This window comes from Megalobrama amblycephala, linkage group LG14 (assembly GCF_018812025.1).
Source record: "Megalobrama amblycephala isolate DHTTF-2021 linkage group LG14, ASM1881202v1, whole genome shotgun sequence".
NCBI lineage: Eukaryota > Metazoa > Chordata > Actinopteri > Cypriniformes > Xenocyprididae > Megalobrama > Megalobrama amblycephala.
Window position 1 is genome coordinate 40,625,855 of NC_063057.1, and position 11,680 is coordinate 40,637,534.

Below are 11,680 nucleotides of genomic sequence, written 5' to 3' on the forward strand. Positions count from 1 at the left end.
ATAAGAATAGATATTTTTCCTTTCCTTTTCTCACAAACACACACACACACACACACTGATCTCACTGTCTATATGAGGATTCATTACACACATTTATTCTTCATGTTATTTCACTGACAGAAGTTCAGCTGTAGTATTAATGTAATGAAGAGAAAATAAGAGACTCTATAACATCTCACTGTTACTGATTCATCATGAGCTCAAAGCATTATGGGTAGAGTCTCTCTTCAGTCTATTCTGATTCATCAACACAGTTTCACTGATCCATTATAAACCCTAAACCCAGGATAGAGCGGTTGAGTGAATGTGGTCTGGACTGTGTGGATGAGGCTCATTGTGTCTCCAGAGACGCTGTAGAAGGACAGAGTTCCTGCACTGTGATCCACATACACTCCTATTCTACTGCTGATGGACTTTACTGGGAGTTCAGTCTCTATGTCATTGTGATAGAATGAGTAACTGGAGGAGGAGCAGATCAAACTCCAGGACTGATCATTATATCCAAACACACACTCATTACCCGATCCCTTCCTGCTGATACTCTCATACGACACTGATATACGCACATCACGCCCACTCCTCTCAATCTCCCAGTAACAGCGTCCACACACACTCTCTCTACACAACACCTGAAACCACTGATTAAATCTGTCTGGATGAACAGGATACGGCTGCTTTGTGTTAGTGAATGTAATCACTCTGTTCCTCTCAGACAGACGGAGGTATTTATTCACTGTGTTCAGATCCAGGTTGAGCTGATGGGAATCTGATGGAGAGAAAACACATCAGAATCAGGAATTATCAATCTGATCTTTTAATGTTTCTGAACTCTTCATGTTCAATATTTGTATGGCTATCACCAGACCAAGCTCAATTTAAAATTGAACATTGTTCTGGGGAGTCTGTATGTATTTTCTGCTGCACAAGAGGCGTGATCAACGAGCATTATTCACGCAATTGGATAATCCTTCAACCAATCAGATCAATGATCCGGTTGACGTACTTTGCAGAGCGACGCGAAAACTCCAGACAGGTTTAGTTTGTATTGGTTTGTAGCATTGATCAGCAGTTTGCAGAAACAGCAATGGCATTGAGCAATTTTTGCAGGTTGTGCAAAAAAAAAAAAAATGAAAGTGAGTGGTATTCACACCCAGTCGAGCGATTTGTCGAACTAAAGAAGTCATTCAGCATCGTCGAGAGTTTAAAAGCTGCTTGCCGTCACTTCTCTATCGTCATCGTGTTATACCCGTCAATAGCGAGCAAGGTGGATAAGCCAGTCTGTGATTGGTTCCCGCAAAAGTGTAACAGAAGCAGTAGAAATGAATGTACAGGTTTCCAGACTGAGTTGCCGAGCGAAATCAAATCGCCGGCAGATCAGGCTGGGTTTACCCAATCTAGTTCAATATATCATCAGTGTCTCAGTACAGTTTATCAGATATCCTGTGAAAATCATCATTTACATCAGTGGATCTCAACATTTTTTGGGCCGGTCTAATCAGTCTTCCCTGAATATTAATGTTGGTTATTATTCTGTGTTTATTATAATTTAAAGGCCTATTATTATATTTACACCATTCAAATGTTTGAGGTCAGTGTGATTCTTTTTTTTTTTTAACTGATAGTTTAATTCGCCATTAAATAGATTCAATAATGAGTGTAATAATGTGATTTACAAGTTTTAATCATTGTAGGTCTATTATTGGCCATTTTGAGCTTTCTTTAAATTTTCCCCAAAGATTAAAGAGACTTGATACAAAATCCAGTTTAGCATAAATCCATAGTGGAATTTTCCCAGAAGATCTTTCAGTTTCTTACTTTTCTGAAACTCTAGAGGAGCTTTTTTTCTACTGTGATTTTATCTCTAATATTAAATGTTTTTAATTGGCTTTCAGTGAAAAATAATGATATTTATTCATTAGTTTTAGAAGATTTCCTATTTTGGAAGAATATATTGAATCCCCAGTTTAGTGTCCTGATTCACATTTTTGTTAAAGTTCATTCCATTTCAAATCTTTTTATTTCATACTTCCAGTGCCAGTACACACTTCTATATCTTTACCTTTAGCATTCCTTGTGTAACGGCACTTCCGACGTGTGTTATATTGTGTCTGAATGCTAAACACAGAAGTTGTTTTCACTGGAAGTTCAGCAGCTGCACTACAGAAAGCTGACAGAAACACTGAAGTAAATAGTTGAAGTAGAAATGAAAAAGTCTATTCTGGTCGCATTGGAGTAAACTGGCAGGTCCCACTCTGACGTGAACGGCGTTACATGTCGTGTCACCACAAAAGCACATACAACCCATTATAATCAATGATTCTGTCTACAATAGACGCGCACCAACTGTAAACGGATGATACGTTCAATTTCTGATGCAATTGATCCGAGCACTTAGAACGTATTTATGTTACAGACGATTTTTGCAAGTAATTTCAAGTTTGTAAATCTTTGACATTTACATTCCTTTATAACAAACACCTCCCAAGAACACCTCAACATCCCCAACAACGCCCCGTTGAGAAACACTCAAACATGATCAACTCTAAAACTCTTCTGTCATGTTTTCTTTCTCCTTCTACAGGAAGAACATGAACACACTCAGTGAGTTTTCCTGCTTGTTTTCTCAGTGACTTACATTGTAGGAAGTCGTTCCTGGTTCTGGGAACAATGTTGGTGAAAGTGACTGTGGAAATCAACAGACATGAAGAGTGTGATTATCATGTCAAGAGAAAATGATCCCTGCATCCGTTCCTAAGACATTTCTAATATGATCTTCTACATGATATGAGATGATGGAGGATCATTTCTGAGAGCAGATGAAATCTCCAGGACTTCTGTCAGAGATCTTCTTCAGCTCCTCTTTGCAGAAATCCTCCAGTTTGTCTCTCAGCTGACGGACAGATTCTCTCACAACATCAAAAGAGGAGAGAGAACTGAAGGGATCGTCATTTACATCTGTAGATTCAGGAGGAGCTGAGAGAGACTGGAAAATCTACAGAAAACAGAAATCAAAGCTCATCACCTCCACACTTCAGCCAATAACCTGCACTACTGTCAGATTTGAGCAGTTCTTGTTGATCTTTAGTAACTTTCCTCAATCCAGCACTTTCACAGCATCAGCTTCATTCTTCTCATGTTCATTATATCATATTGAAGACTTCAGATGCAAAAGCCTCTAAGTGCCATCTGAAATGTTCTTCTAAAATGAGCATTTTTATTAAGCTTGTATGTTTAGGGTCAATAATTTCACTCTAGTGGCAATGAAAAGGTTTTATTTAACTCGACTATTGTTTAAAAATTACTTTATTGTTTGCTTAAAATGAACCCAAAATATGTTGGAGAGTAACATTTATTAAAATGTTTAATAAATAAACATTTATTAATAAGTCTAATGAATAATAATTAACTGATAAACATTTATTAATTTGCTTATTAATACATGTTCACCTTTTATTATTGTTGTCTCTAGTAATTATTTGTCTGATTTTTCATGTCCAACCTATTTTAATTTCATTTTAAGCCAGCCATATAATCATTTTTAAACAAGAGTTGGGTTAAATAAAACTGCCCAGTACGTTGAGCAAACATTTAACCAATTTTGCAAATCCTAAAAGATTCCTATAATCCGAGCCTGAAATCTTTAGTCTTTGATCTCTAGTTTGACATGTTCACCGACAGCCAAATCAAATTTTAGGCTACCTCAGACGAAATTCTGGCAGTGTCAGAAGATTTGGCGCACAATCCTCCAGTGTGACTTCTCCTACGACAAACATCAAATTGTCTTCGTTTTTCAACACAAGCCGTGATCAAAATTAAAGGCTGGTTCACACTGTGCGATTTTGGCCACGATTTGGTCGTCTGAGACAAATTTTGCAAATCCTAAAAGATTTCTATAATCCTAGCCTAAAATCTGTTGTCTTTGATCGTTAGTTTGACACCGACAGTAATGACCGTTGCGATCAAATTTTACCTCCGACGGAATTCTGGCAGTGTCAGAAGTTTTGGCGCACAATCCTCCAGTGTGACTTCTCCTACGACGAACATCAAATTGTCTTCGTTTTTCAAGACAAGCCGTGATCAAAATTAATGATAGAGATGTCGTTGTTAGCCACCATTTCAGTCCCGTGTGTAACGCAGCTCACTGTCATCGAATGTGTATGTTTTGATGATGTAAAACTCCGGACAAGTTTTCATGCGCGCATCCGTTTTTAACGCATTTTGACTGTCATACAATCTGACATAAATGACAGCTGAGATCTCACAGTGTGACATGAGGATCATGTTCGTACAGTCTGACAAGTAACCATCGTTAGGACTATTATAAATCGCACAGTGTGAACCCGGCTTAACACTAGAGATGTCTTTGTTAGCTACTATTTTAGTAGCGTGTAATGCAGCTCAGTCACCGAACGCGTGTGGGTTGATGATGTAAAACTCCGGACAATTTTTCATGCGCAGGTCCGTTTGTAATGCGTCTTGACTGTCGTACAGTCTGACATTAATGACAGCTGAGAGATCCTACAGTGTGACATGAGGATCATGTTCGTACAGTCTGACAAGCAACCAGGGCCGGCGCCAGGACGCACAAACTGGGGGGGCATTCATAATTCTGGAGATGGCTGGGGGGTTTCCTTAACTGAAATCAGATGTCATGATCACCAGTTGGAGTTCCCTGGTTAGCAACCAGAGGGCACTCCACCCCGCACTATTGCCTCACCATTTCGGACTTCATTTCCCATAACCCACTTCCTGGACTCATTATCACTCCCAGCTGTCTTGAGTTTTGTTATTAGTGTCTGTCTATTTATACTGAGTTTGTTTCTGCCTTTGTTTGTTGAGATTTTTTTATTATTATTAAAGTTATTGTCACTTGGTGTACTGAGCATTCTGTTTTGTTTTTGTTTTCTTGTTTCATGTATGGACTGTATTGATGTTTTTTTGACTCTTGCCTGGATGACTACGAATTTGGATTTCCCTTAAATAAATATTGCAAGTGGATCTTACCCGCTGAGTCTCAGAGCACAAGGTCAGGTTTTGTGTGGTTTAAATACACTAAAGCAGGGGTAAAATACAGCCCAACTTCCTGTTTGAGGACTAAATATTTAAAATATTAGTAAAGTTTTGAACTGTTGCTGTCTGGAATATATCTTTCCTATTTCCAGAGCTGAACTGCATTTGTAAGTGTGTCTCTCTCAAAAGAAGAAGATCAGATGAGAGTCTGACTGATGATTATATAATAACCGAACACACAGATCAACACTTCAGTCAACGGCTCATTCTGCTCTCATGAAATGTTTCTCTGTGAGTCTCTTGCTCAAGTCCACCATGATCCTGTTCTTCTAGATCTCTGTTACCTGCAGGAAATGGATGTGATCCTTTGTGTGTGAAAGCTGCTCCAGCTCAGCGTCTCTCCTCCTCAGATCATTGATCTCCTGCTCCAGTCGCTCCAGTCGTCCTTCAGCTCGACTCACTGCAGTCTTTTCCTGATCTCTGATCCGCTGTGTGGCCTCAGAGCGGCTTCTCTCAATGGAGCGGATGAGCTCAGTGAAGATCCTCTCACTGTCCTCCACTGCTGTCTGTGCAGAGCGCTGTTAGGACACACATCACAATCACACAGTGGCTTCAGTGAGTCCTGACTGAGACTTGTCAAACTTCTCTTCTTCTCCAGACTCACCTTATGAGACTCCACAGCCTCTCTCAGCTGCTGAAGATCTTTCTCTCTCTGCTGGATCCTCTGCTGGAACCACCTCTGCGTCTCCTTCAGCTGGTGCTAAAGGACAAACCAATGACAGGAGAAACGTCACATAAATCATCAAGTAAACAGATATGAATCCAGTATCAGTAAAGTGCTGAGATTGAGGGGTGAAAGATCTTTCATGATAAGGTTATAGGTTCAGTCATAATTGACATTATTTCATCAAAGTCTAGTTTTATAGGGATAGTTCACCCAGAAATGTAAATTATTTCATTGTTACTCATCCTCATGTCTTTACAAACTTGTATGATTTTCTCTTGCAGGACACAAATGAAGATATTCTGAATAATGTCTCTGTTTCTAGAGCACAAATCAAATATGGAGAAACGTCAATAACGTCAAACCTCACTGGTTCATGCATGTCACATGACTTAACATGCCACCTTGATTTTGCTTCAGAAGACTTAGATTACTTCGATTATAATCGATTTCATAATACATAATTGTGAAATTCATAGTTCTGTTCATATTATAAAATATTTGTACTGCTTAAGGTCTTATTAAACATTTATCTCTCAGTATACAGTATGTATATTATGTAAACATTTTGCATGATTATCTCATGTTGAATAATAAGTGGATTTAACATTTTGGTAACACTTTACTTGAAGGGGTGTGCATAAGACTGACATGACACCTTCATAATCTTGACATGACACGTGTCATGAATATGAAGGAGGTTTTATGCATGTTTATGACAACTGTCATTAAATGTCATTCGCTCAATTATGTCATTTTTAATGCAAAGATGACATTGTTTGAGATGTCTTTGTTACGACAACTTGACATAAACCAACACATCATAACCCGTCAGTGTCTTTGTCATGACAACTTGACATTAGCAAAACATCATAACCTGTCATAAACATGACATAGCAGATTAATTATCAAACTTAAAAAAACTAATTAGCTTTATGGGTTAACATTACATTACATTATTTTGGTAACATTTCAGTATAGGGAACACATATATAAACGATTAACTATGACTTTCCCTCAATAAACTCTTAATTTACTGCTTATTATAGTTAATTGTTAGGTTTAGGTATTGGGTAGGATTAAGAATCTAGAATAAGGTCATGCAGAATAAGGCATTAATATGTGCTTTATAAGTACTAATAAATAGCCAATATTTTAGCCATATGAATGCTGATAGTAATAAGCAACTAGTTAAAAGACCCTAAAATAAAGTGTTACCATTATTTTATAACAGTGTCATCTTTTTTACGAAATTTTAAATTGTCTATTATCTGAGCTTCTGGTGGAGGAAACTTAAAAAAAACAAAAACAAAAACAAAACATGAAATGAAAAATAGTCATGACGCTGTTATAAAATTATTTGTCAGAGTATTGTCACTTAATGACAAGTTCAATTTGTACCACTGTACTTGAGCTCAAGATACATATTCATGACACTATTATAATGGCCTCATGACAACCAATGTCAAAACCAACGACATGACAGTTTAATGTAATGTTAACCCATAAAGCTAAATGATGTCAAGTTGTCATGACAAAGACACTGACAGGTTATGATGTGTTGGTTTATGTCAAGTTGTCATAACTCGGACATCTCAAACAATGTCATCTTTGCATTAAAAATGACATAATTGAGTGAATGACACTTAATGACAGTTGTCATAAACATTCATAAAACCTCCTTCATATTCATGACATGTGTCATGTCATGATTCTGAAGGTGTCATGTCAGTCTTATGCACACCCCTTCAAGTAAAGTGTTACCAACATTTTTCATGTTTATTTAATCTTTTTACTTTATAGTTTTACACATTTTACTCAGAAAATCATCTGAATGATGCCTTCCTTTTGTCAAGACTTGTTATGAGAAGTGTTTAGCTTCCTGGTTATGAAGCCAGTACAAAGTTCATATTAAGAAGACTAATCATTCAGTCCTGTCAATCATCATTAAGAGTGTACATAAAGGTGCGTTCACGTGGCCTCGTAATTCCTGTTGTTATGAGATTCTAGCTTGTAAAAAGCATTCACGTCCTCGTAGAGCTCGTAATTACAGCTTGTAAGCTGGGAGTTTTCTGAAAGCTCCCACATGTACCACATGGCCACTGTACCATTTTTATGGTAAAGTGTGTTACAACATTCCTGACACAAAAGCTAAGCAGTAGATCAATCACTATAGACTGGGACCAGCTGACCAATCAGAGCAGACTGTGATTTTAAGCAGATTTAGTGATTTTCAGAAGGTGGGTTTAAAGAAACTGAAACAAAAACAGTGTTCAGACAGAGGGTGTAAACAGACATTAAATTATTTAAATGTATTCTAGTAGACACTATAAACATAATCATGAGCCTGTAAATGAGCATAATGGGACCACTTAAAGTTCATACCTGTTTCTTTGTCCTCTGTGCTGCAGCTGATACAGTGTCGTGGTTTTTATGTTCATCCATCGTACACAGCACACATATACACTTCTGATCAGTGCAGCAGAAAACCTCAAGGATCTTGTCGTGTTTCGGGCAGATCATCTCCTGCAGTCGTCCAGTGGCTTCAGTCAGATTGTGTCTCTTTCCTTTAAACCAACTCTCATGTTGTTCAAGGTGATTCTGACAGTAAGAGTTCAGACACACCAGACAGGACTTGACGGCTTTGTGTTTTCTTCCAGTACAGACATCACACTGCACATCTCCAGCTTCAGCGTAACAGTCAGCAGAAAGTTTAATCTTCTTCAGTTTCTCCACCATTTCAGCCAGAATGGTGTTTTTAGCTAAAGCAGGTCTTGGACTGAAGGTCTGTCTGCACTGAGGGCAGCTGTAGACTCTCTTCTCATCCTCCTGATCCCAGCAGCCTGTAATACAGATCTTACAGTAACTGTGTCCACAGGGAATGGTCACTGGATCCTTCAGGAGATCCAGACACACTGGACACATGAACTCCTCCTGAGAAATTCTGGCTTCTGCCATTTTACAGCATGAATACAGAGACACAAACACACAACAGCTCAACTACACTTCAGTTTCTATTTCACTGAACTCAGGTGATTCCTGTTTCCTGGTTCTGTGTTTGAGTGACGTGTGTAAATCAGGTGTGTCTGTAAAGCAGCTTCCTCATTCCTGGTCCTGAAGAGCCTCATTCCTGCTAAGTTTTTAGTTTTCATGTGTGTTCCCACACATATTGGGCCTCATTTATCAATCTATCTTAGAAACAAGCGCAGAATTCATCTTACGACAGGGTTACACTGTAAACCTAAATAAGTTAGACTAACTCAAAAACATCTGAGGTAATCAGTTAGAACAATATTTTTGAGTTATGATGTTCCCAGTTTTAAGTATGAACTACTAAGTTTTGAGTTTGTAGTACTCATGCATGTTAATTGCTCTTAACTTGAAGTACTGAGTTAACTAACTCATACAATTTGATAGCAATTGACATAAAATATTTGGTTAATTAACTTCAGTGTTGCCAGACGTACGATAATTATCATATTTGTACAATAATTTTGAGCTCTGTACAATATACGATCAATCAGGTCAGTTAAACAAGGTCAGTTGTTTCCCACTAAGGTACGCCTAATTATTTATGTATTGTGGTAATTTGCAGGTCATGTCAAAAAGTTGTTTGTCTAGAGATAAATGGCTGTATTCTGAACATTGGACTTGTCATGTCACCTTTATTTATACAGCTCTTTTTACAATGCGTTTTGATTTGATTACCTTCAATTCAATATTTATTCATTTGGGGCCTATCAGGTAAGTTACATTACATGACAAATGTTATAAACTTTAGAGGGAACCACAGTTGGTACATCATTATAATATTAAAGGTTAAAATTGATTCTTAACAAATTACACATGGGACATTTTTATAATAACACAGAATTATATTTCTACTCATTTTTTATATAGGCCTTTTATGAGCTAAATATGACAGCAAATATGATATTTGTTAAAACAAGCTGTTTTATTGACGCATTTCTGCAATTGAAACACTGACTGATCAATTATGTGACATGATGATGATTTTGGTAAGTTGTACTGTATCTTTTAACATACCTTCAGATGTTCATTAATGTTTATTTCATGTTATAACTAGTAAAGCAGAAGAGATGGTCGGTTCATGTGCACTCTGCATGTACTGAACCTCTACAGTGATCTGTCACAGAGTACCAAGAAAAACTGCGACACCTGGAGAGACGTCCATGGTCTCACTCCAGTCAATGGGAAAGTAGCCCCTTTTCAATTCTTGTGAGGTTTATTCTGCTTGCAATTTCACCCTGGCAAAGAGAATTCATAACTAATCTGCAGGTATGTATACTTCAAGAGGAATCAAAGAACAAACTCGTGTCATGTGATTTCAGAAAAAAAGCAGCCCATTAATAGGTTGGTTACATACGTAACCTGAGACGATTTTTGATCTCTTTGAATTTTGATCTTTTTGATTTTTTTACTGTAAAGCTACTTGCATTTAAGAAATCAATTGTATAAATTAATTTATAAATAAACAGAACTTGACTGTTGTGTTGAATTGCAGAGCTGGTGTAAAAATCCACAATGATTAAATTAAATTAATTCCACAATGAATTAAATCCGCTATGATCAGATGCTTACACAAATATTGTTTTCTCATTGGGTTTTTATTATTGAAAAACTTAGCAGCACATATTTACATATTCATCTAAATGCCACTTGGGATGTTTGCTAAATCCAGTGCTCAAATATTTTGAACCTTTTTTACCCTTAAGCGAAGAACCAAAAACAACTCTGCCTATAGAAATATATTCAGGGACGCTTATGTGAACCTCAAGGTTTTCTTTATTAATTATTATTATTTGGTATAATCTTTCCACAGTGATGACACATGAAAGGCTTCTCTCTGCTGTGAGTTATTATAATTCCTAAGCTGATTCATGTCTGTGAAACTGACTCCACAAACAGTTCTCTCATACATTGTGGTAGATTAAAGGGGACCTATTATGCAAAATTCACTTTTGCATTGTGTTTGGACATAAATTTGTGGTGGCAGTGTGTCTACACAACCACCCTATAGTGATAAAAATTCACCCACTTTTTTTTTAATCCTCATAAATCATAAGCAGTGTCTCAGAACAAGCTGTTTCCAGATCCCTGGCAGTGTGACATCACAAAAGCCACAGGCCCCGCCCATGAATGTTGACAGACCCTTACGTTTGAACATAGAACCGCCCTGAGCGCATTCACAATGAGTCCACCATTGCTGCACTGACGAGAACGTCTCCCAAGCGTTTTAGGTGTTCTGTAGCTGGATGGATTAATCCACAGAGCTCTCTCCATTCACTCTCTAAACGAGGTGGATTAACTTGGTTTTCCAGGAAAATGCTCCCTCAGTTCTAATTTCGAAATTCGTTTATGTGTTTAATGAATCATTTCACACCGGACTGCTTTGTGAACGAATATACAATACAAAACAGAGACTGTGCTAGAAATATGCTACTCAAGGATATACAAGTAAAAACTGTTCGTGATCCAGCTTACAGTCTCCAGAGTGATACTGGATACGGCAGTAATGAAGGTGAGGGCACTTTATTACAGTTCATCTGAGCTTATTTACAGATGTAAAATGTACCAGTTTAAGCACCACCCGAAAAGGCATTTGTTTACAGTTGTAACGAGTGTTTCTGTGTTGGTGATAATACAAGGATAAGAGAGAGAGTTTATGGATAATATGTTAATGCACACTTGCAGTGTTTTATTAAGCTCTTACAGTGATTTTCTAGAGTGAAAACAGACGCTTCATCTTTTGTTTTAAGTACAATAAACGTCATAACACTCATCAGTATAGTTTTGGCCATCATTTGGACGGTACAACAGGCTTGTAGTAATATAGTGGATAAAAAAGAAGACAATATAAGTTATAACCGTAATTGAACTATACCTGTTCTATCTCCATGCAGCATATATTCGCAGTTTCTGACA

The 11,680-nt window shown here is 37.4% G+C and overlaps 1 protein-coding gene across 1 annotated transcript; it reads right to left on the reverse strand.

Annotated features, from left to right (window-relative positions):
- Window positions 1–245: 245 nt before the first annotated feature.
- On the reverse strand, window positions 246–8,746 carry LOC125244482 (tripartite motif-containing protein 16-like). The gene is made up of 6 exons (XM_048154559.1): window positions 8,120–8,746; window positions 5,675–5,770; window positions 5,355–5,588; window positions 2,833–2,992; window positions 2,636–2,683; window positions 246–766 (listed from the first exon to the last, which is right to left on the reverse strand). The coding sequence occupies exons 1-6, from the start codon at window positions 8,690–8,692 to the stop codon at window positions 246–248; spliced, it is 1,632 nt and encodes a 543-aa protein (XP_048010516.1). The 5' UTR covers window positions 8,693–8,746.
- Window positions 8,747–11,680: the final 2,934 nt, after the last annotated feature.